Source organism: Rhynchophorus ferrugineus, unplaced genomic scaffold (genome assembly GCF_030347505.1).
Source record: "Rhynchophorus ferrugineus isolate W39M unplaced genomic scaffold, kcgeb_rfMv2 rfM1, whole genome shotgun sequence".
NCBI classification, from domain to species: domain Eukaryota; kingdom Metazoa; phylum Arthropoda; class Insecta; order Coleoptera; family Curculionidae; genus Rhynchophorus; species Rhynchophorus ferrugineus.
Genome location: NW_027472580.1, coordinates 57190273 through 57217934, shown reverse-complemented (window position 1 = coordinate 57217934; position 27662 = coordinate 57190273). Strand labels below are relative to the sequence as shown.

Below are 27662 nucleotides of genomic sequence, written 5' to 3'. Positions count from 1 at the left end.
TATTATATATTATATATTAGTATCAAGGAGTTGTTAATTTTTATTAACTTAAATTTATATTAACTGTCTTTTCGACATTCATTACTATTGCTATTTGATTTGAAGAATCTGTAACCGAATCCTCTCAAACACCTAACGTTTTAGTAGTGTCTAGAAGTAGAGATTTTGATGTCAGTGACAAAGAATGACCTAGAGGACAGCTCAAATACTAAAAGAACATTTAGATAGCTTAGCAGTTGATCAATTAACTGCTTTCAGACATTTTCAAGCGATGAGAAAATTCCAAAGAAGGAAAAATGGTTACAACGCTAAGTAACTGAAAGTGGCATTTCGAACAATCACAATATAAATATTTCAGTGTCTGTCAGGCAAACAAATTCTGTAGCGTTTTGTGATTGACGGTTAAAGGATGGACTATCCCAAACGCAAAAGTCATACATTAGACCAGGAAAGCCATCCACATCGACATCGAAGCGGAATATTCACGACTATAAAATTATATAACGAAATTAAAACTACGTATTGTTGCAAAAAAGACCAGCAATAGGGACTAACAGACGCAAAGTCAACCTCTTGTATGACAACCCTCGGCCTTGCAGTGCTAACGTTGTGAAGGATATATAGTCTATTCAAAGTTTTTTAGTAATGCGTCATGGATATTTGTGACGTCGAAACATTACAATGTTGCCGCATCAACCCTGAGTTTTAGTTCAGCTTGGCTTTGCCGTACAAAAAAATTCTAATATAAATAAAATAATTGAACAAAAATGTTATCAAATATAATTTATTTTAACATTATATTATATCTAAAATTTACAGTTAATTATACAGCCACAATAATTTATAGGTAAGAGGTAAAACCTCTTATCATTATTGCTTTCAAGAATTTTGTATAAATCTAACATAAGCTGGTCACCAACCGGTTGTCAGATGTACCCTAAATGATTCAAAATATTAGTTATAATTACTACAGGTTATAAACCGGCAAACATTATTTTAGCCCTTTGATTATTTTGATAAATTTTAAGTCCCTCCGTAATACATCCTATCACTTTGTTTGAAAATAGCGAAAACAATAGATATTCAGAGTCACAAATTGATTGCGGCTTTAAAAGATTATTTTGAAAATGATCGGGATAATAGAGGCCCCCTTTTGCCGGTAAATTCCGTTGGAGAGGTAATTATGGATGATATTAAATAATATAAGTCCCTACAATTTTATTGAAAATATTTTAGCGGGTTGCTACCGCGCTGAATATTATTGTGGGTACTGTGAATAACATCGCTTACAAAATGAAGAATAATACGATATATTCACCCAAGAAAACCCGTCTACATACAGTAGGTCACAAATCTTGACCATCTTGATATTGGCTCTATTCGAGACCAAAGATAGGAAATGTATAAGAACAGTAAGTACACAAACTATTTTATCGGTATAAACATAATTCAATAATTATTTTAGAGAAAATTGTCTGTCTCGAAAATATACATGAAAGAATTATAGACATACAGCTTTTTGAAAGATACAAGACATCCTTTCATACACACATAAGGCATAGGGTTTAAATGGTGTAAAGATAACCCTCGGAGAGGGTTAATCGAACTTCCAGACATTACCTTAAAAAGAATTCAATTTTTAAAGGCATAAAATAAGACCAAGGCAGATAAGCTATTTGAATTTGTGTATCTTGATGAAACTTGAACATTTTAAAATGGTTCATTACGGCACTCTTGGCAAGACAGTAATAAAAAAAGTGTAAAGACAACAAAAATTGATGGAAAAAGGTAAAGGTTACAATAGCACTTAATTACATTTTTTGGTCATTATATTTATTAATAATTAATTGCAGATATATTGCTGGTCGAGAGGGATATTCCATTGTCAAGCATTGTCAACCATAACACCTTAGGTTTGGATGAACTCTATAAGACATACAGAGGAAGTAACTGATAAATGGTGGAATCGTGAACATGTTTTAAACAGATTAGAAATTATAATTATAAAATTAACAGGTTAGTGATTAAATTGAACAGTGAGTCGGAAAGTGAAAGTGACTGAAGGAAACTTTCAGGATACGTGATAATGCTGTGCAATGCTGCAAATTCCTAAGAAAGAGTGATGAGAGTGGAAACAACTAAAAGTATGCTCATAATAAATTGGATATAAGTGTAGAAAATGGTATTGTAGGACGTGAAAGATTTGTGTACACAGATATGATTGTAATTGTTCAAAATTAAACATGAGCATGAGGTTGGAACGCATAAGGAGACAGTGAATACTAACTGTTTTGTAGATATGGTAAATGCATTAGACAGAATTCAGTGATTAATTTTATGAAGAATGGTGTACACAGATAGTAGCAGAAGAAATAAGATATACAGTGATACCAAGATGACTTGACAAAAAAAGTAAAAAGGTAAATATGCTCTCGAATGAAAACTATTACACCTGTGTACATAATTGTAATTTTAAGTCCTTCGATAATATATGTATTATATGTACTATAATGTTAAAATAAATTATATTTGATAACATTTTTGTTCAACTATTTTATTTAGATTAGAATTTTCTTGTATATCAAATCCAAACTGAACTAAAACTCAAAGTTGATACTTGCAATATTTCGACGTCACAAATATCCATGACGCACTACTAAAAAAACTTTGTATTGTATAAATTCTGTCGCACCCAGCGTACACCAGACTTGTTCAGACCGATGCAGCACAGTTTAGCGGTATATAATAAACTGACTGGTAATTGGATATGTTTAAATATCTGAAACTCTGGATATGTTTGAATGAATACTCATAAAATTTCAACATATAAATATCCGTAATATAAGTGTCATACTTCAACTAACTCTTGGCGTTCTTTAGTAGGGTAACAAACATTTAAGTTATCAGAGTAAGTCATGAAGTACATGAAGGTGTTTTTCAAATAGTACTACTTTTCAGAGAACTTAGCTCGAGCACAAATTTGTTTATGCATTCAGTAATGTTGTCATAACGCTGAAGACCACCTTCCAAAAATATTCATTATATAAAACGTACAATAAATTATTATTCTTATTTCTGAAGAATTCCATAATGAATACATATTATACTTTGATACTAATGTAATCAATTTTCAAATATATATCATAAAGGATATATTTTACGTATGCATAGGTATACATATATATATATATATATATATATATATATATATATATATATATATATATATATATATATATATATATATATATTTACAATTAGTTAGTACTAACCAATGAGATAAAAAGCGATTCTAATAAACAGTATCATTCGTGTTAAATACCAGATTACAAATGTGAACATTTTACATCATTACAACAAACATGTGCTTTTCCTGAGCAGCAAACATTTAATAAATAAATGTTTTTTCAAGTGATATCGTTGTGAAGTTATCAACGCTTAACGGGATATTAAGGATCTGTTTGTTTATGGAGTAATCAAATATTGGTTGATCTTGATAAAAAGAACAATTAACAAAATTCTATATATATATTTTTACCGAATGGAAGACCATATGGTTTTTTTGCAAGGTTTTCGTCATACTACAATTTTATTAGTCAAATTTACAAATACATTAGAAATAGTTTACAATACATATATTAGTATTGTATGAATTGTGTGTATTGTAATAAGTTTTACATAAACCAAGGTAGAACATTTCAAAAATAGAAAAGATATTTTGAGGGTAAATGATGTGTCTCGGTGAATGGAGGTAAAATGAAATGAAACAGTGGTGTTTACATTATGTGACCGTTATTTATTGGCTACATAAAAATGTGAAAAATACAAATGATAAAACGGATGGCAGCGGTGTTACCTGGAGACGAGGCTTTATTTTGTAGACCGTTATTCCACGATGTAAAATTCGACATGCCTCAAGGTCGCTACATATTCAAGGAATTCTTCTTACAACAAAACATAATTCACTAATTTACATTACTTTTCCTGGCAAACTACCTAGGGTTAGTGACAGTAGTCTGAATTTATTGTTATTTTTTGATGAAAGAAATCTACATAAAATTAATTCTCCATTTACATCTGTAAATAACCTAATTAGTTTTACGTTGGTATTTAACCTTTTATAATTGTACACTTTCTCACTTATTTTAGTATAATAAAAACTGCCAAAACTGAACCAAATACTGAATAAAAATAGTGTGGAACTGGAAGTAGAACAAAATACTGTTTACTGAGTATTTGTCAATTATTACGACGCCCTATGACTCCTCATTATCGATCGCCATGAAGCAGTTGCACATAGCCAACCAGAAAACAGCAGCTGCCAGTACACGTGAGTTGAAAACATGCGGAAAAAGGATATAAAAACCTTTTTGTCTTCGCCGGCCTCTTTAAAGCTGTACGCGTGATCAGCCCATAGATATTTTTCATTTGTTTTAGGCCAAAAACAAAATCGGAGCAATTTTCCCAGATCAACAATGGCCTTCGATAACGTCTAATCATGAAAGACTGCTTTCAAAAGCAATTAAACTGGGTTCTTGATTAATGTTAATGCGGAGCTATCAACCAAAAAAAAAAAAAAACACAGGAGTCCTCTATAACCTGCCAGTAGGGATTACTTATAGGCAATACTGAACATTATTGCATCAACAGATGCAGTTCTAGCTAAAGGATAGAGTCAAATGTTTCAGTGAACTGAAACAATCAACTACGATTACCGACAGAACATCTAAATCCCCAAGCTAATAAATGAAAAACTCCCCACCTCTTGTGTACAAAAAGCAATGCTTCTTAGATTACATATCGACCGACGATTCTAATCTATATCTACTCACTATATCCACTCCCTAATATGTGGAAAAAAAGAGGTTCTCTGCTACATCTGCTATACTCTATTATATTATAAATAATCTACAAGAACCTAGTCCAATTCATGCCATTTCACGGATCCCAAGTTTGATATAGCCTCGTGTCATTAGACCAGCTAAAGTCGCTAGTAGTTGAAGAAGAAGAAAAAATTTTCTAGAAATTAAGTTGTCTGTTACAATAAAAAATCAATAAAGCAAAGTTAGAATGTTGTGCTGTACATAATTATATAAAATAATTATAAATATCCATAGGGCTGAACACTAATAGAAACACGATAATAGAAATTAAATAATAATAAATTAACGCTTTTCTCTCCATAATATAACTAGTATGGAATGGTTTCCCAAGTCTTGGTAACTATAAATTCCAATAATCTACAACTGAGAAACTGAGTTACTGCAATCCGTCCTTGGTGGCCATACAACCTTGCCTGTAGCCTTTTGTCTAAAATCAAGTAAGCTATATGTTTTATGATATCCCTGGAATCCTATCGACTACGCCAATTATAAAATGTAAAAGGATTTAAAACGCACAAAACTTTTTAACTTTAAATGTTTGTAATTTTATTTTACGGGAAGGGGTGATGACTTTTGAATGTTGGCGCAAAACAATACTGAAGGTTTATTTAACCAGACTAGACTGGATATTTAACTCAACACACCATAAAGTGAAACATAAACACACGACCTTTGTAGCCGTATCACTTCAGCGATATAACACCTATTCGTCATACGAATTCAACAGTTACAGATTAAATTTTAATGGTGTGTATCCGCAGTTAACAGACATCACCATCTATATACTTATTGAAAAAGTTAACTATAATGTATCAAAAAATATTATTTTAATAGCTACAAAAGTCATATAACACCTTAAATTAAACTAGTAAACTTTTATGTAATAGGACTATGATTTTAATGAGCAACAAGCATGATGATGTAGAAGAATGCCTAGTGTCATAAGAAAATATTGGGTAACCACTATACATTTATTTCTTATTTCTCAATTATTTACAGTTAAGCATAATTCCAAATAGCTGACACGTTAATTAACTATTGATTGGTCAACAACAAAAACTACTAATAACTAAAACTGGTAATGTTATTATTTATTTACTTCGGATATATATTTTTGTAAATATCGTACAATTAAATTAATTTCAATATTACAAAAAAAATAGAAACTACTTTCCATTTTCGACCACTTTCGCTGTCTCTTTAGAATTCAAATCGATTTTGTTCCTCGCTATAAACTTCTCAAACTCCTTTTTGGAACCCGTTATCAAGCTATGTAGTTTCTCTCCAGCTGGCGAATTTTTCTCGTTAACCAGCACTTCCAAAGCACGATTTAGAGCAACCTGACACTCTTGCAGCATTAAGTTGATTGACTTGACTTTCGTTTTAATTCCCAGGTCCCACTTTCTCTTAATTAGGATCATGTTTGCCAAATAGAGTTCGTGAAGCAGTACGCCAGTATATAACGATAACCTGAAACATAGTCATTGTAAAACAAACAAGTAATAAGTAATATAAGTATGAATTAATATACACATACCTACAGTTGCCTGGATCTAGTTTTTTATTAATGTCTAGTAACTCTCTACACATTGTAGCTTTTCTAACAACTATATCATCGCTTAATTGGTTAGGCATGTAACCCTGTTGATACCCTAAAAATAAAATTGTTCCAAAAAGTCATCATTATACTACCGAAAACAAGGCACTTAAAATAATTTTAATTGCTTGTAGACTTTACAATATATATTTACTCGTTAAAATGACATCAACTTAATGCATATACATATATCGTTTTATAAATATGCATGCTGGTAATTTTACTCTTTGGTTTTATAAATAATAAAAATAATAGTATTCAGCTAGAAAATTCAACAACAGACATTAAGGTAAAAACGATCTAGTAAAAATATTTTATTATATGAATAATATAAATTTCCATTACTAGAAATCCATTACTAGAAAACTTAAATCCATATAATGGTATTGGCAAAAAATACATATTAATTGCTTGCATGTATTTTGGTCAGCGATTTCATTGGTGAAAATGCGAAGTATCATTGCATACAAGTGTTAAATTCAGTTAAAAACAGTTTTCAGTAGAGTTATTCATAGAACCCTCAAAATTATATTTTCAATATTTGTTGTATGATTTCAAGAAGAAATCCGCAGCCAAGGCCCTTAAAATACTTTTAGAAATGCACGATGATGCTGTTGCATCCTATTCCAACTGAAGGTGTTAGCTTCAACAATTTAAAAATTGTAGTTTTGATGTTAATAGCACATAAAGACCTGGGAGAGCAAAAAAAAGACAATGTATTACTAGACTTATCGGATATAGACCTAGTTCTAGCTTTCCAGGCGTTTACATGTACTGTCTAAAACTAAATGCAACTATTACCAAATAATGTCAACCAATATGACTACAAATTGAACGACGTATTGTTACAAAAAGAGCAGCATTATGGAGTAGGTATTAAAAGACGCAAAGTCATCTTCTTGCATGACAACGCTCGACCGCACGTTACAATTCAGGTCGTGCAGAATGGCTTGGCACACAGTTTCGAAATGCTGTACGAATATATATATATATATATATATATATATATATATATATATATATATATATATATATATATATATATATATAAAGTATATTTTAAATTTAACTCCGCTTATTTTTAAAAATGGATAAAAGTGTATTTGTTGGTTCTAAAAACAATATCAATCAACTGTCATCGGCCGAAATCAGTTGTCATCAGTTGGTCACTGAAGACATTATTATTGCGTTGTATCATCTCGAAATTTTAAATCCAAAGTCTTCTTCTTTTCGAACGTCGAAAATACTTCGTTAGATCTATCCTCACGGATACAGTAATTGTCATTACACGCGACAGTATCATCAGCCTCCGTGAGACGGAAACCTTGAGATCACGCCATTCTGACCTTTTCAAGCCCATAATCAGTAAATCCAGACTACTGTCAAACTCCCGGTGAAAAATGATGTATCTGCTTACCTGCCAGGTTGGCCTATGGTCATAGCAATGAATGAAGCAGTAGAGAGCTAAATTACCAATCTCATAGACCTTGGAGTGCTATAAAACATGGACCAATGCAAAACCAACGCATAAATCAGACGTTGACTACTCCACTGGACTAAATGTCACACTGCTAGAAAAGTGTCACCCAGATCGTGTTTACAGGAATTGCTACACATCGAGGTCTCCATGTTCACTCCCGTTGACTTTACACGCACTGATGAACGATCAAGAGCGCAGCCAAGTAGAAAAGGGAGCTCTTACGATTATAAATGCCGTGGGACGTTTTAATAGGCTCATTTCTGTCGCCACTATATTTTGTAAACCAACTATTAGCCCTTACATGCAATATTGCGCACTACAAATACCAAGGAATTCAACAAACGAACGATCCTGACTCCGAAGGTGGGCTATCCATCCGACTACTTCTATTCAACTTTGACATCCTATATCTCAAGACCACCAATTTTCGAATAATACAAAATTATGTTGTACGAAATTGTGTTACTGGATCAAAAATTGCTCGAGACTATTTATCCAAACGCCGTAAAGATCTTAACGAAGAAAGAATCATCGGTGTGGAAGATCATTAAACATGTAAAAATGGAATGAAAAAAAGACAACACTAAAGACGAATCTCTCCACCGATATGCTCCTCGATCCAACAATATTTAATTTATTTATAGTATTCTTCCATTTAATAACCTTGTAATCGTAGCAGCCCAACTTTAGTCAAAATTATTGAACAACTTAATTTCAGCCATCCAGAAATTGCATGAATAAAACAATTGACACATAAAACTGTTTATCTAGTAATACTGATATTGAGAAACTCGTGAAAACATGTATACTACGCTTAGAAGGTCACGAAAACCTGCCGGAAGTACATAGATTCCAGGATTGCTGCCGTCACTTGCACTAGGGTAATTCTTCCAGGAGTCCGAAACCCAACCGTCATTAGTTGATATTATTTTTATATTGTGTCAGTGAAAATAGATATAATATTATAACCTTATCTAGACGTAATCTCAATAATAGATAGAAATTAAATTTAATAAATAATACTTATTAATAAAATATAGGGGAATAGAATACATACCATATAACTGCACTAATGAATGTTTTACAGAATAAGCATGATAGTGATTTGGATGAACAAAGTTCAGCATTTTGGTCAAAAGACTATCCAATTCCCGGACAGTTGGATTCGATAATTGCACATTATCAACTTCTTCTCCAATCTGATTTATTAGGAAAGCTACTTCGTTATTGTTCAGCTTGACATCGCACTTATCACAAGCCCATTCAGTATTGTCGTCAATGGGATTAATTGGTAACTGGATTCCTAAAAAAATATATCTACAATTATTATATTATATATAGTATATTAACAGTCTACTAAAAATGACGAAATGTAGTAATATCTATAGATTATATAGAGTTTCTATCAACTACAAACAAATATCAAACTATTGCCAACAACATTAAGACACCAAATAAATGAGTCATCATCTGTGACGAAAGCAATTGATGTCTTCAACAAGATGATATGAACATAAAAATAAAAGATATGCAACAATATAATGGCAGAAAAATGTTTGTAATTATATAGGAAATTCAGAAAAATATGTTTTATATTAAAAAAATTGAAACTAAAAGTCAAAACATGGATCGTGACCTAAAAATGGATATACTTGAGAATTTACGTTACTAGTTACTAGTTACGAGTATATGTCATAAAAATGTAAACATAACTGGGAATGTTAAATGAACAGTATTACCAACAGCAAGACAATTAAAAAACCTTCAAATTTGTATAGTGATACCATAGGTGCTTAATGCACAATAAGATGTGATGTGAATAAACATGACATCGTAATGTGTGATAGGAAGATCATTCATACTGAACGTTGCACCGATAAATGCTTTGAAAAAATATAAAACTTGATAAATTTAGAAGATATACGAACCTTAGATAACATCGAATAATAATAACAATTCAAACACATTCACAAAATATGTAATATTTAAGCAAAATTTTAAGATCAAAATTATTATAACAAAATACTTTACTATAAACAATATATCCTAAATCTTACCTCCACATGGTTCATCATCTTTTGTACCCATACATTTGAGAGCACTCACATAAGTTCCCAATTCAGTGGGATCTGCACATCTTTGACATTTACAAGAAAAGTACTTGGTTTCCTTTAAATGTTCTCTACGAGCTTGGGTACCCCAAAGAGAATGAGTATACATAGTAGATATATGATCACCTTTGGCTATTGGAAGGGCTGCTTTTATTGTTATAGCATACCTGAAGTTTAAAGTTACTTAAGGAACACATTTCATCTAAATTTTTTATACCAACCCTTTCTCAGATTTTTCGAAAGTATGAGACGTGTTACAGACACAACTATGTTCCATCAGGTATGCTGTTGGGTATAATGCCGTGACTTCGGCATCTTGATTAATTTCCAGCGCATTTACGTCGATTATTCCACATATTTTCTGAATAGTTTCCTTTGAAATATCTTTTAACACTTCTCTACCAGATTTTCCCTCAAGCATTCTCATAGGTACGAAAAAATTATCATGCAAATAGTCAACTACTCGACTACTTATATCCCTATAAAATAATGTCAGTAATGCAATTATTTATTTTAACAACTTTAACTTACTTGTATAGCTCAGAATCTTCACCCCTCTTATCCATATGACTCTCCATTTCCATAAGCTGGGCAAATTTTTTTGGATGTTTGTTTTGAAGTAAAAGGCATCTCAAAGGTAATAATGTATCTTGTCTGTAAAAATCACATCATTTTATACAACTGCATCAAACAATTCCTTTTCTTTTACTGGTCAAAAATAGGACAAAGATATAAAATATATAATATTTTTAACTCTCAAAATTGCATTTTTGAGAATCATTACTTCTGTTGTTTGATTTAAAGAAGAATACTGCTGAAAAACATCATTAAAAACTATTATAGATTTATGGCGATGGTACTCCCTTATATCATAAATAAAAGTTTCGGTTTCAACTATTTGTGGTGATTTCAATGTGAACGAAAAAGACTTAGGGCTCGAAAATGTTCGAAGACAATTAATTGCAAGACTTATTGGACAAAAGCCCATCTCAAATTTTCAGATAATTTGCAGAGAGTTTAACAGATGATGAGATAACTGGTTCTAAACTAACACAAAGGAAAGATCCAAAAAGGGGGAAAATGTTCATCCGACACTCGATTCCAAAATTGCTGTGCGATTTTGAATCAATGTCGTTTTTTCGACATAATGTCGTCATGAGGTCAGAAAGATGGAAAATATTTTGATTAATCAATATTGTAAAAATGTTTCTCAATAAATACCTTTTTACAACGAAAAAAATATCAGAATGCATGTATTAAATTACCTAATAAATCGAACTGAAATGACAGACTATGTTCATGTTTATGGAAAAACGAACATTGGTGTTAAAACACTAAACTACAAGAGAAAGTTACCTGGATAAGATGGATCATCATAGATACTCGCATTATCGTTCTTGATTAAGAGTATGTAACCATTTACTACAATGCTGTTTGATGAAATAAATACAGTAAAATATTTTTAACCCAAAATTGAACCGACTTCGCAACATTAATAAGGAACTCACTAAAAAGTAAAATGTAATCAAACTTAGACTTTTAACACACAAAAAAACACAGTTTTAAAATAATATATCTAAATAATAATCGTTGAAGTAACTAAATAACTAAAGTATTACAATGATTAGCCCAAGTAAAATTACAGCCCGAATGAGCAAAAATAGGAACAAAAAACAATGATTGAAAATAAGGAAGCCGCTTCTGGCTCTGGGGTCCACTACCTACTGTAGGTGATTTGATAAATGTTCCAATCAAACTAGAACAAGTTACTACCCTGTTGGAAATCGAACCCGCAACCTCTGCCTGTGAGATTAATGTTCTAATCATTACAGTACAGAAACAGTTGCCTACCACGTCTACGACTTGTCATATGATATAGTTAGGGCTTAAAGAGCAAGCTGAATGGTTTTTCCCATTTTTCGTCACATCACTTCAGCAATAATATTATATCCAAATATCTGATTATTTTAGATAAAAAATATGTGATAACTTTGTACGTGCCTTTGAAATTTGAGGCTTTCCCTCGATCCCCCCCCCCCCTCTTCTCCCATCAGATCCTCACTTGGTTACAATGGGACCATCTCGGAAATGCACTCTTTGGAATAAAAAAAAAATTTTGAAAATAGGTCCATAATTGACTGAGAAATTGGCGCATTTACATTACAAAAAAAAAAATACAGCCGAACATGGAACCTCTTCCTTTTTCGAAATCGGTTAATAAAACTTCAGAAACAGAACAGTACACGATACTAATTTAATGAGTATCTTAACAGTAAAAAAGACAATGTATTATAATTAGAAATATCTAAAAGAATTATCTAAAATATATATGAACTAAATATTTAAATCTTACCTATAAAAGTCATGTAGACCATTAATAGCTTTCACATCTCTAAGACCCAAAATCATACATTCATGGCCATGTCGGTCCATATCTTTTAATCCTGGACAATCGGGATTACATATGGGAAAATCACAACCGTCGCATCTAGCAGCTCCTTCAGCTATAATTAACCTAATATATCAATATATGAGTTGCAGTCTGAATTTCAAATTAATATTTTCATGAACTGACCTACAACATCCTGGACAAGGAACTGGTCCTTCTTCAACCATATGTGGCCGAGGACCGAATATTATTGGATACTCCACCAGAATTACATCGCCTGGTTGCAAGTCCCTGGTTGCTATTAGGCATCTCCCTAAAGTCGAATCTTCAGCTACCTATTTTTTATATAGATATGATTTAATATGGTTATTCATTACCATTTCATTTTCTTCAGAACAATTTTATTTATACTATAGTTAATTTTAAGTGTACCACAAAACTCATTATTTCTGAATAATCTGGAGCTATTGTCTCTTCCAATATTATGTTGTATTTCTGTTGTAATAATATATTGGTTGCTATTATTTATTTAATTGTAGTGTTTAGTGATAAGTAATCGAATTATCATATCCTTGTTGTATCATATCATAGATCACATAAAAAATAAGAACTCCTAAGTTTTCATTATCACTTTTAAATCGACAGAACCAAAATCTTGTTATATCATCACTTAAATGGCTTCATCAATGGCATTCATAATTAGCTTCCTTTGCTTTCAAATAACTTTTGTTGTTAAACAAACTTTGTAAAAGAAATATATGAAAAAATTAAACTTTATAAATAAATTTAGATTAATTTCAACAGAGATTTACAAAAATATATTTTCCTCTATATCTTTCAATCTTCAGTAATGCTTCACACATGAAATATTTAAAGCTCTTTACTAGATATCTCTTTTATATATCTCCTCTACATAAATGTATACAACATATATAATAATTTATACTACATATAAACCAAAATTACAAATTTCTTCTAAATAAATTAAGAATAAAACACAAGAAATGATGCCGTGCGTCATTAGGGAAGATAAGTAACGTATTCAAATATTTAAAGTTAGTAATAACATTTAGTAATTATTAATAAAACAGTTAGACATAAGCGGCTTAGTCGACGTTCTCACTAGACTAGTCCAAATTGACTAAGACACAAAGATCTAAAGACAATCAGAATTCTACCATTCTGTAGAAGACAAAGATCCTTAAACCTTCTAAATAAGGATTTGCATTGCTCCAAGCAGTAATAGCGTTATTTATTCAGTACAAATACGTAATTACAATACCAGACGCTTCATCTTTCAAACCCACACACGTTTATGGAACGAAAACATGTTCCGCAGCAGTTCAACACGGAGAGGAATATTGTGATGATACCACTAGAATATAGGACAATACACATTCATCCACGAGGAACCAGCAAAGGAACCCGCCTTTAAATCAACTCTTTAATATCAAATAGTATCAAGGTTTAAAAAGAACTTAACAGACGGTTATTCTTTGAGGATAATTTTGCTGTCGTTAATAGTCAGCTATAATAAATACTGTTGATGAGTTATTAACCCCTTATACTATCAAATGAACTTAGTCCTCTGAGCTGATATAATTTTAACTAACAATAATAAATAGTGATTTAGAAGTACAAAACGATTAGTTTTCAATAAAAAGTTATATGCAGTATACTAATAGATATTGTTTTCAACTGTACGAGTTATTTTCAAGAAATAAGCATAATTTTACCTCCAAATATTATCCTATTCATTATAATCGCCATTAATTATTAAGCACTTATGTCATTTCTCCCTCTAATATCCGAAACACTACTGAATCTTGTTCTTTAGCATATATCGCCACCTCTGTGATGTGTGAGAACTAACTGAAATGTTTTTTTTGTGAAAAAATTACGAATATGAGGTGTAGTTTCAGCAACTATATTTTCATGTTACAAAAGCCATTAATAATTTTACTTTCTTCACACTTTCATCGGTTGTTAATGCACGATAATATGGATTTATGACAATCCGCGTGCTGATCATTTGTAACTTCTTCACAGTCATTTTAGAAATGCGGACTCATGGTGGATACAGGGAAAGCAAAATTTCACATTTCGAATATTTTATTTCGTTTCATACCATTTTGATAAGAATATTTCATTTAAATTTGTTGATTTGCCAAAACACATATTAATCATTCAACAGCTGATAAAAAAGTAAACAACCAATATGGCCGAAAACTCATAGATACTTTCTAGGCATGCTTACCATATAACACCAGTAAGTTATGTCAGTCTGTCCTTAGTTTTAAAATACACCTAGTATATGATGCAACAAAACATTTGTAATCTTTATATTGTAATCATAAAGTACTATTTGAAAAAAAAACAATAGTTTTAACATACTTATTTTAAGAGTAATATGGATATAGTAGAAATAAAATAAATTAAATAATATTATTCAAAGGACACTATAATTATTAGTTTTACTCTTGAAATTTAAAGAATGTATAGTAAATAATTCAAATCAAACAAAGATTACAGAATATAACCTTACAAATAAAATACAAACCAAGAGATCTTATTAATAATATATATGATAAATAATTATTGGAATAAACATATTAGTTTTCCTGTATATTAACATTATAAATCTCACTATATAACGAATTATCGAAAAAAAGAAGAAACAATATAAACAATAGAAATAAAATAAAATAATTTAACAATATGTATTCGTATTACCTCAAATGGTCTACATAGACTTTTATGAGCCTTCCAGTGTTTCTTCTGGTGTTCTTTTCCGCAATAAGCAACAAGCTTACAAGCGGAACATTTTAAATCGGCAGGTTCACCGCACTCGGCGCACTTTAATTCACTCATTTCCTTCCAAACTAATGACTGTCTAGGCTCACTATCGTGTTTCACTCCATAATTCCATACGCGTGCAATATCTAGCGAAATTCAAAAACGAAAATTTGTTCGAACACGAGAGTTTTAAAAATAGACGTTCGTTCGAGAGTTTATAAATAAACGGGAAATCTAGATCAATTGGAGTCGATCCAAGTGTCAGTTTTCTTTCGGAAGAGAAGCCGGGAAACGTTCTTCCTCTGCTCGTGTTTTAAATTGTACGCCCTGTTTTAAATTCGTGTAGTACACGTTAAACTAAACTTGCTAATTAACGCTATTTTTGTTGTACTGCAAACAAAGATAAGTGAAATCGCTATTGTTTTAAAAGCCATAAATTTCGACAACAGCTATTTTTATACGTTTTTTCGTATTATTTTGGAAACATAATTTTTATAATCTCGATCTGAATTCTATAGCATTTTTGAAGATGTAAGGTTTTTTTGAAACCAAACAACTTCATGGTATATATTTTTAATTGATGGTTTTTGGTTCAGTTTTGATGCTTATTGTGGGTGAGTTCTATGCCACCATTATTCGAACCATCTTCATTTAGTAACACTAATGAGGATGAAGCTCTGTCATCAAGCATTACTCTTGAGAATGTATGATAAAGTGAAAACAAAATATTTGAGCCTACAAAACACCATTTGGTAAATTCTTAATTTTTCTATTTACTTAAAGCTAAAAATCTAAAAAATCTAATGCTAAAAATCCTCGAGCGCTGTTAAGAATTTAATTACTTAATTAAAGATATTTTTACATCAGGAAAAGATATAGCTTCCTATATTATCCTTATCGGTCTTGTATCTTCCGTGGGCTATAAATCCATGGGCTCCACATATGGTGTTATCTCCCTTCTTCTATGTATTCTTTCACTCATTTAATATTGAGGTCTTTCCTTATTTCTTTACTTCTCATCCTATCGATCTTTGTTATACCCCAGACTCTTCTAAGGTGTTTAATTCCTAATGCTCGTTTTTATCTCTATTTGACAATACCCACGTCTCGCAACAGACTGTCAGAGTTGGTCTGTAAATTGCTTGTACACTTTCATTTTAGTTTTGCAAAATATTTCCTTTTTATTATTGATTTTGCTATGTATAGTAAAGTACAAATTCATGATTTTTCCAATACTAGTATTAATTTCCATCTTCTGGCTTCCACTACTTTTGATTTCTAGACACATAGATTTAAATGCATTTTCTTGTTCTATTTTTACTTTTTTAATTTGGATCTTAATCATTTCTAGCTCTCCCACCACCATGACTTTCGTGTTGGCGTATTCATTATCATTCCATATTCTCTTAATATAATATTTCGTCTGTTTAAAATTTTCTGTCGATGTTCTGGACCATTGGTAGTTATTATTACATCATCTACCAAAGCTCCTACGTATATGTAATCTTGTTTTGTCTATTTATCATTTTTTTTTATTATTTAATCCATTAATATTATGAACAGAATTAAACTTCCACCTCCGTAATTTGATACCGTATTGAAAGTTAATGCCTCAATAATTGGCCCATTAATGATAATTATTTAAATTTTTAAAATACATAATTAAATTATATTACAAAATAATATATCCTTTTATATGCTTAAACTAATAATGCGAACTTTATATTTAATCTTGTATAATAACATGCAAAATATGAATTACGTTAATAATAATTATTAATTAAAAATAAAATACATCATTATTAATTACTAGTTTAAACTTTAAAACACCTTAAACTTTAAAATTATTGATCAATAATTAAACGTTGCTTAAATAAATAAATATTGAAATAATGAAAATATATAATTTATTTTTAAAAAATATGGATTTTTTTAAATTAAAATTTTAAAGAAGTTATTATGAAAAAAATTTGTACATTATTATTTTTACTGTAAAGCCCATAGTTTAAATTCCACTACAGTTAATAACTAAGTCGCTCTATGTCGATTACATAGTATTTACAATAAAACTCAATGACTTCATATAACACATAATATTTACATATAAGCAAAATAATAAGTCTCCAATAAAGTGCCATCAATTGAGAATTAATGATTAATTTATTATTAATGATTATTAATGATTAAACTGAAGGCTTTCTTGATTTTATGTTATAAATTAGTAACACTAATTCTGTAATTGTTAAGGAACAAAAATGTATTTATGTTAGCTAATATGAAAACACTGAGCAATATGACGTAGTTCCGGTAAGTGCGTTATGCGAAATAGACTGGCGAATAGGCTACTGCTATAAATGAAAAATATGTTTAAATTTATAAAATTGGCGAGGTAGTCCTGCTACTGCTATAACAGCAAAAATGTGATAGGTGAAGATTACTGTATGCTATAAATTCGTCACCGGTCATAGTGAATTCAGTGACGTGATATATCGTTATTAAGATTTTTTATTCATAAATTTTTACACTTATTATTACTCCGACAATCAAACGAAAAGTCATTGATATGAATATAAGTTTATCGAAGAAAATCGGTTTTTATGCATTTTCGATATTAGGAAAAACTTCTCGATATATTTTCAACAAGCTTAAAATACAAAACATCAATGTTCATAGTTTACTAACTCTATGCTGATGTCATATAACACCGGTGAACGTTTAGTTAACGAACGTTTTGTTAACGAACATTATCTGCGAAATATTGTTGAATTTGAACAACAGATATAAGTGTAAGTCTAGACGACTCAGATCTTTCAATGCTCAGAGCCTCTTTCAATTAAATCAACACATTAAAACTCTAACAAATATTATGTTGCTCAATGCGTTTTGTAGTTTCATAATAAAACCATCGTACAAAGAATGTGTTTTATTTTATTTTATACACTTCCAGCCGAAATATCCCGGCTGCAGTATAGCTATATAGCAATATAGCTACAAATTCCTACTATTCATCTGATTTTAATAATGTAAGAGCTGTGTATAGGAATATTTGCATTGTCTTAATGAAAGGTTGTTTTTCCTTCGGTAAACCAACGAAATTTTATATTAATTTGGTCTAGAAACTCATATTTATAATTCGAGTTGGTTGTTTTATCACTTTGAGGGTACCTCACAAACAATGTTCATTTTGCAATGTAAACAATTAAATTAACTCGTTCTTATTGAATTCGCTTGATTCTTAAACTATTTATACATCATCATTTATACGTAAAACTTCAATCAAAACATTATTCAGATTTCGAAATGATATGCTTAGAATTTAATCAATTAAAATTAGAATGTTAATAAATGTTGTGCCACCTCCTGCTTAACACAAAATATATCGAACTGATTTGAAGTTTAATTCACAATCCCATTAGCTTTTCTCTTTTATTTTAAAGTCTCTATTTTACCAATTAGACTGGAGTTGACTTCACTTGGAGTTTATCCTCGGCTAAGCTTACCGACAAGCCAGTGACCAACTTAGAGACCATACCACATGATATCCGGTCTTACCCAGCCTGGTTAAAGACATTTATAATTTGAGTCGGTGACTTATTGGTCATATAATATTAAGCTAAATTAAATTTACTATTCTTCAAAGTGTTTCTTTAGCGGATGAAAATCGCAAGCAAGAACATATATGAGAAATAAAAGGCAGATATGTTAAGATAAAAATACTTGTTATAAATTATTAATAATATAAGAACATAAAATTCACTAGTTAAAATCGATCAAAATTGATTGTTCCATTAACCATTCTCTTAATATCACTTCATGTTCACTATTTTTCTTTAGCAGACTCTCTTCATCGTTAAATTTACACAAAAAAGTCAATACATCTTTATTTTCAGTCAAAATATTCCTCAACTCCTTTATTAGAGTTAAACTATTTTCTTTTTGATCAGGTGAAAAGCTTTGCAGAAGTAATTCTCTTTTACTTTCGAACTGTTTAGTTAAGAGTGTAGATATATACAGTCCTAATCTAAAAATAATAATTAATAATTAAAAATTTACTCTTTTTTATAAAGTTATTACAGAAACTAACCTCGCTTTATATGGATCAATTTTTCTTACGATATCGAGCAATTCTTGACACCACTTCAAGTGTTCATCCTCTCTGCCATTTTCTTGACATTGTATCAACTGATATTTCACTTTATTAACTAAATAATGACTTTCATGCAAAAATAACTGAAGTTTCCCCATGAATTCGTTCACTTCGTCGTATGATGGATTCTTTTTCAATTCCTTGTTGACTTCTTTATTTAAATGATGAACAAACTTCAAAACATCCTTATTGGGTAACTTAATATCACATTTATTACATATCCATTTTGGGTTTTCTTCGATAGGATTTTGTGGTAACTGGACACCTTTGCACGCGTCTTCTTCAGTACCAAAACAAATCATAGCACTGTAAAAACATTTAATTAAAGTTAGTTTTGAGTTATATAGTACAGCTTAACAAATTAAAAACCAGTAGTACCTGGTCATAGATTAGATTATTACACGATTGTAAAAGTATTGATATGATTTTTAGTTAAATCTTCTCCAATGTCCTTCAGTATGACAGTTCATGATATAACTGATCTGTAAATTGCCTAACCTCTTTTCATTTCTTTATTTTAATTATTTATTTGGCAATAATATAATACAATACAACGAATATTTTAAACATATACTTGAAGCAAGTCGTATATTAACATTTTATGTTACTTAATGGGATTAAGAAGGATCTTCTGGTTTATCTGGAAATGCTTCTAATATGATATTATATTTATAAGTCTCTATGCATTTTATATTATTTTTTTAAGTTTTTAGTAATTTTTTATTTTTAAATCAATAACAAACATTTTGTGTGTCTATTTGAGTGATCTATTTCTTATAACATTTGTATCTTCAGGAAACCCTTCAATTACCAACGACCAGCTAGAATTATTTCAGCTACAGAACGTTTATAATTATATAATGATTCAAAATAACACAAAACATCGACTGCACAGGTGTACTTATACTCTAAAGAACACCTGTCATAGACAAAGGAATTATATAGAGCTTTTCAATTTCAACTATTTAATGCTTACAGCTTATGGCGGCAATATTTTCAAATTAGACGATTGAGTAGCACATACCAACGATAAATCTTTATTATCAAAATGACTGTTCATTACGACACAACACACATCAATATTGGCCGAATAAACATGTTTAGCAATAAGTCACATATTGAATTCATTTTACACATTACTGCAAAAATGAGCCTTTCAGGTAAAATATTATAATATTCACTCCATTAAGCATCCACACGCCCTTATTGATAAATTCTATATCATATATGTCTTACCTTAAAAACGTATTAAATTCTGTAGGATCTTTACAACGTTGGCAAAAGCAACAAATATCTTTTAGTTCTTTCAGATGACGTCTTCGTTCCTGAGTGCCACAAAGAATATTGGTATATGAGAGGGTTATATGATCACCTTTTGATATAGTTGTTACTGCTCTAGAAAATAGATAAAAAACCAGATAGACTTATAAAGTAACATAAATCAAACATAATAAACTATTAAATTATATGTACAATTATGTATCATATTTAAATTTCAAGCAAACAATTTACAGGAAAAGATGGAGAACATAAACGAGAATATTACTACAAACTACATAAGCATGTTATTAGTGGATGAGATTAATAATTATTACAGCCTTAGAAAAATCTCACAAAAAAAGGTCGTTTCAAAGTCTAAAATAAAACTTTAGAATCATATAGGATCTCGAATCATAGAAAAGATACTCTAGAAACAATTATTATTTTTTGTATCAAAACAAACAAAAATTATTGACATAATCAAGAAAGTGCATGTACGTTTGATCAACATAATAAATAACCAGTAACAATAACAACTTTCCACAACTTTTTTACAAAGTGTTAGAGTTCAAGTTCCTCATAAGTTTGGTAACTGTTTATATTTGTATAACGCTTCGTTGAATCCATCCATCATCTCAGCACTTCATATTCTTGAAATAATATTGTTTAAATAAAATAAAATGTGCCGCCATAACTTTTCATCCCTACACAAATCAAAACTAAAAAGTGGATGAGTTTACTCCTGGAAGGTCACAACACTGTTCTCCCTTGAATCAATTAAGCCACTCGTTCCAAAGTTATGAAAATCGAGTAATAAAGGCAAACATGGGGAAGAAGTTATAGCAATATAATCTCCTCCAAGTTGCTTAAATCATCTTTAGTCTACAAACACTCGATATTTGGAAAGGAGATCCAAGTTTTCAAAAACACCCCTAGTCCATTAAATCATGGAATTTGAATATTCTGAATATTATAAGTTGAAGAAAAACTATCTTACTTTAGTTTACTAAAATTTGAAAAGGAATAATGCAGTTCTAGGTGTACGGTTACTGAAATGTGATTGAAATTGCTATATAAGTTGTATCCTTAGCCGTGAACTGCAGGAATTTCGAAACCTCGGATATTCTCAGGCTGCCGAAGTCACTGAAGACTGATTCAAGTAGTTCGGTTGCTTAGTCATGAACTACAGGAATTTGAAAATACCAAAACTTCATCAGACCATGGAACCACTTCATGGAAACTTGGATAAAATATTACAGTTGAGAAGATTATCAAAGACGAACTAGCGGATGAAGATGCTATGAAGAGTCCGAATGAATTTTGTAACAATTTTAAGTTGCCCAAATCAAGCTATGATTATACTACCCTTTGGAATTTTTTTTTCAGAAAAGAGGTGTTACATCGTAAGACTGGTAAGTCGCTGGTAATTTCATCATACCTTAGGTCGATGGACTTTTGCGAAGTGCTAGTTTTAAAGTGACAAGTGTTATATTTTCTTCATTGTTTTACTTTGGTTTAGAAAACGAAACATCACATTTTAATGACTCACTCTTAACTTTTTAATTAAAATTGTTTAACTAAAATAAAGGCATTTTTTTCATCCTGTCGTAAATCCAAGCTCCAATAAAAATGTTCATTCGATACATCAAAACAACTTTGAAGTGGTATTTGATAAAATGTGATATATGGATTATTAAACTTTTTTTCGCAAAAAAAAATACAACAATTTTACTAGCAAAAAAATAAGTTTAAAACTAATCTTAGTTTTTTTTTATGAAAAGAACAATTAAACAATAATCTGGGTTTAAACGTGATAGGATGAATTCTAATAACGCCTGAAAATACACAAAACGAATTGAATTGATTTGATATAAGTACGTCAATTTTGCAAGGAATCGCTGTAACGCTAGAAATATGAATATTTCAAAGGAACATGCAAATTAATTTTGTTATAAAATATTAGAAAGAAAAAGTGTATAACAATGCAACCAAATATACAATTGATCGGATTATCTCTCTAAGTTATAAGGCACTTAAAATACTAGCATAAAAAGGTACGTAGATATTTTATAAGTACCTGTGGTCAATAATACTGAAATGTTGAATAAAATTTAGTGCCAGCGATAAGACAAATGCAATAAACTAAATTATAATTATTATATTTTATTTCCTTCAATGAATGGTTTTTATCTTAGAATGTTCATTCCTTGTATACTGATAAATTCCGAATGTTAGCGAGATGTACAGTTATTAAAAGTCTATTGGACAGACGCAAACTATTGGAATTTGGACCTAGAAACTTACGCCGAACTACGAACAACCCTTTGGCGTGATTTATCTTATAAGCGTTTGTTTATATGAAAGTACATTTGAATTCACCACAAAATGTTTAACTAACTAAAAAATATTTTGTATCCGTATGCAGCAAAACTTATTTATATACCTACTTCACTATAATGTTATAGTTATTTTTCTCTTGAATAAATTCTAAACAATTCGGAAGACAATTGTGCTCTAACAAACTAGCAAGGGGATATAAAATTTGTCGGTTATCACATTCCATTAGGTTTTTATGTAAAATAGCGCACACTTTCTGAATAACATCTTTCGACGCCCTGGGTAATAACGGTTTCCCAGAAATTTTCTCTTGCGCCTTTAATGGTTTTATATAGATTTCTTCTATAAAAGTACATTTTTCTTGCATTTTCCTGAAAATCGAACTCATCAACTTAATCAGATATTCATTTAAAAATAGAATCGCACTTACTTTAGAAAATCCTTACTTGTATTCTTATCCTGTAAATGATCATCCCAACTGATGATGACGCCCCATTTATCTTTCTGTGTTGTTTGCAACAGCAAACAACGTAATATCATCAAAATATCATTACTGAAATAATCACCAGCCTTCGTTGGACACAACTTCAATATTTGACATTCAGCAGAATGAACTGTTAAGGACGGACAATCCGCACTACAGAGAGGCCAGCCACAAGCAAGACATTTTTGATTTTCATCATCAATGGTTCTAAAATTGTTCATACAATTCAGCTGCACAAAATTATAATACTGTTAAAAATACTTGCAACATCCAACACATATGTATTCATCTTTGGTGCATTTGGGACCACTTATCACAGGACTATCAACTAGGATAACATCACCAGCTTCAATCTTTTTCTTGGCTATTAAAAATTTACCTAAATCTTTGATACATCCAATCTGAAATAAATATCATATTTATAAACAACTATGACGAAAATATTGATAACATATTAAGACATAGGCACATTTTAACTAGCGTGTAAGGTATGTTGTATGTCATGATATAGTAAATAAGTAAGTGTTGAAAGCTTTCCTCTGACTTTAACCTATTATTATTTAGACTTTTAGAATGTTAAGTAAATTTTATGACGTTATAGGATATTTAAAATATATCATCCCACGATGTTGTTGGCTCTCTTCGTACTAATATGTAATCTAAAGTTAAAGTATAATAATAATATGTAAAAATAAACCAGAATGTTGCAAAAAAGTTATTAGATTATTAAATAAGCTGCAAGAGTACTATTAATATCTCTAATTCATCAAAAGTATGATCAAAAATTCATTTTCATTTCACTTTATGAATCACTATAGTCAGCACGTCGTAATGTTCACACATTAACACTAATGTTTTGAAGAATTTTGTAGACATTTGACAACAGGGTCAGCCAGTAGCGTCACAAATCCGACGCATAAGAGAGGGTTCTGTCTCTTTTTAAGTAGGGCAAAATGAAAAGGAAAAATCAGATCCAAGTGTAAAATGAATGTTAGATTTTATACAACTATATTTAGCAATATATTTGAAGTCACTTATAACGTGCATTGATTTATTCTTTTATTGGAAGCCCAAGAAGTCTTAACGTTAGCTCAACAATTCATTAATAAAGTCAGCGAATTATTAGCATATCAAGAAATATTATTTGACGATAAAAAATATTCACCAAACGAAAACCACAACATGAATAAGATCCATTTCAATTTCTCCAGGAAATTGGAGGATCATTAAAATAAATGAATTGAAATCGAAATTAATTATCCGGCAAACTTATTCTTGACTTGATGGTAAAATCAAATTTGCTTTAAACATTACCATAAAAACTATTCTAAATACATGTTTTAAATTATGGTTAACAGGAAGAATAGAAATAAACCATGTTAATAATGAAAACTATTTTAAAAACAAATGTATTCGTTCAAGAAATATCAATATATAATGTAACAATAGTAATATATTTTCATACGAATATAAATATTACTATTTATCGTTTTACATCCAATAATAACTATTAAATCAACAAAATTTAGCTTACACAGTAATATATATCTTAATTATGATATACAGCCAAAAAAAAACAATATATAAAGAAAACATATGCATGAAACGATTTATCGAACAAAAGTATATAGAAACATATGAACAAGAATTTACGAAAAATTAGGTCGAATAAAACTGATATTCCACATTCCGTTAACGAATTCACAAAACATAAAGGCTGATTTCTAGGACACAATGTACGCAGCTCTAACAGAAAATCACTTACTTCGTAAGCCTTACAATTGTCTTCACTGGACTTTTCTTCAACTTTCTCGTCCATATTTTATTTCCTAAATAACAGATCAATTTATTATATGGAGATTAACTCTTTCTCTAGAGGAAGGCAACAGTCACAATGGATCGGCGAAAATTATGCGGCGCTGATTTAAAATCAGAAATTTATTATCAGCCGAGAACGGAACTTCTGAAAAGCGACGACCACATGGTGAAAAGGAAAAAAAATCGAGCAAGGGACGTGCGAATGTATTATGTCAGTGTGCTAATGTACAGACACAAAACGTGTAGTGAAAGAAAAAAAAATAAATCGCAAAGCGTAGGAGACAAATCCATACCGGTACCAGTTAATCCCAGATTCACATACTGATCTCGTTTAAAAATAGAGGAATTGTTTTCTATTGTAAAAGAGGATGCGCGCGCACATTGGAAATTGGGATTGACATACGATTATTTTTTAGAACAGTATTTACATCTGTATATTACGACTATTTATATAGCTTGACCGGAATTATTGAAAAATATCAATAAAAAGTTCAAGATGATATAACAATAGGTTATTTTATAATGTGCCAATTTGCATAATCACTACTAATAGATTATATTAGTAATAGTTCGCACTGTAGTTATTTAAATATAGATTTTCCTCGTTAAAGATAAATAAAATTTAATTAAACAACGGTACGAATATTTCACACAAATTCAATAATTTAGCCAGGTTCAGCTCATGATGAATAATTTGTTTCCAATGCTCATATACGCTCCCCTTAAAGCTTCAAATTACTCCGGTGACAATTTTTTTTGTGTTTTCTTTGATAAAACACACTCAGTGGAGTTAAATCCCTCCCTACCAAAATCCTAGATATGTCCAAAGTATTATACTGTATTATATAGGAATCCATAATTTGACAATAGTAACAACCTTAACTTATTAACAGGTCAATTGAAAAGTCCCCAACATAATTCCCTTCAATTTTTGTAGTACGATTTGTCCTTTGCTTCATAATAGGCCTCAGTTTCGGCGATCACCTCTTCATCCGGCGAAAATTTCTTCCCAGCGAGCATTCTTTTGAGATCTGAGATCAAGAAGTAGTCGCTGGGGACCAGATCTGGAGAATACGGTGGATGAGGAAGCAATTCGAAGCCCAATTCATGGATTTTTGTCGTCATTTTCACTGACTTGTGAATCGGTGCATTGTCTTGCTGAAGCAACACTTTCCTTTTCTTAAAATTCGGCCGTTTTTCGGCGATTTCGTACTTCAAACGGTCCAATAGCGCTATGTAATAGTCGCTGTTGATGGTCCTTCCTTTTTAAAGGTAGTCAATGAAAATTATTCCATGTGCATTTCAAAATACAGATGCCATAACCTTGCTAGCCGATTGTTGCGTTTTCCCACGCTTTGAAGCATCAAGCCAAGCAATTTCGGCATCAAGCCAAGTTTTTACTTCAACTGTATTTTTTCCCTTCAAAAAGCAATATTTTATCAACACCCAAAATTCTTTTTATCCATTTTTTTCACAATAACAAAAATTGCTTCACTCAAAATGCTATAATTCACAAAGTAATGATCCGACAGCTGTCAAATATATACACTCATCTTTTGAGGGTTAGGGCTAACTAAAAAAACATATGGATTTAATTCTAGTAGCGCCATCTATGTGTCAGGTCGGGGACTTTTCAATTGACCTGTTAATCCCAATTTAGAGAGATATTTTTTAGACGCCATAATAAGCACTCTTTGGTTCTGCATTGCAATGAATCCTTTATCTCATCACCTCAGTTCCCTCAATAAACTATTTTTTATACATGGATTATCTGAAATTAATAACTGCTACACACGACCAATTACACCAAATGCTGAAAATTGTTGAAGAGTTTTCCAATAATATGAGGATGCAGTTTGGATTGGATAAGTGACGTACCCTCAGCGTAACTCGAGGTAATCTCTAACAAATCTTTTGAAAATCTTTTTTAAGTGCAGGACGGCCAGATCAATATCTAGAGTTCAAGAGATCACTCAATAGAGGGTAATAACGTTTATAAATATCTAGGGATAAAGTAGACTCGGCAAATTGACCATATATTCATGAAAAATGAGTTTAAAAGCACAACTTAATAGCAAAAACATGTAAAAACTGTTCTTTGGGATTATAAAATTGGCTAAAACCGATATTCAAGCATTACAAAGTAAAGTTAGAACTTTATTAACCAACAGACAAAAACATCATCCTAGAAATGCCATCAAATAAACAAAGTTACTCGAAATCTTGGAGGAAAGGGTGTTCGACATAATAAATTCAAATTATTCATTAGATCAAGAAAAAAAATTAACTTTTTTTTTGTATGTATTTGTTTAGTTTTGATAGGTCTAGGGATCTAATTTATTAGATCATTTAACGGTTTG

At 30.6% G+C, this 27662-nt stretch overlaps 1 protein-coding gene across 1 annotated transcript; it reads right to left on the bottom strand.

Moving 5' to 3' along the window:
- Nucleotides 1–5953: 5953 nt before the first annotated feature.
- Nucleotides 5954–25549, bottom strand: LOC143204486 (uncharacterized). Its single transcript, XM_076417071.1, has 17 exons — nt 25250–25549; nt 23746–23885; nt 23431–23691; nt 23111–23371; nt 20640–20798; nt 19341–19709; nt 19014–19277; nt 17542–17604; nt 15194–15413; nt 12647–12795; nt 12425–12586; nt 10603–10725; nt 10293–10550; nt 10018–10238; nt 9018–9263; nt 6421–6535; nt 5954–6353 (listed from the first exon to the last, which is right to left on the bottom strand). Exons 1-17 carry the CDS (start codon nt 25301–25303, stop codon nt 6050–6052), a joined length of 3369 nt encoding a protein of 1122 aa, XP_076273186.1. The 5' UTR covers nt 25304–25549; the 3' UTR covers nt 5954–6049.
- Nucleotides 25550–27662: the final 2113 nt, after the last annotated feature.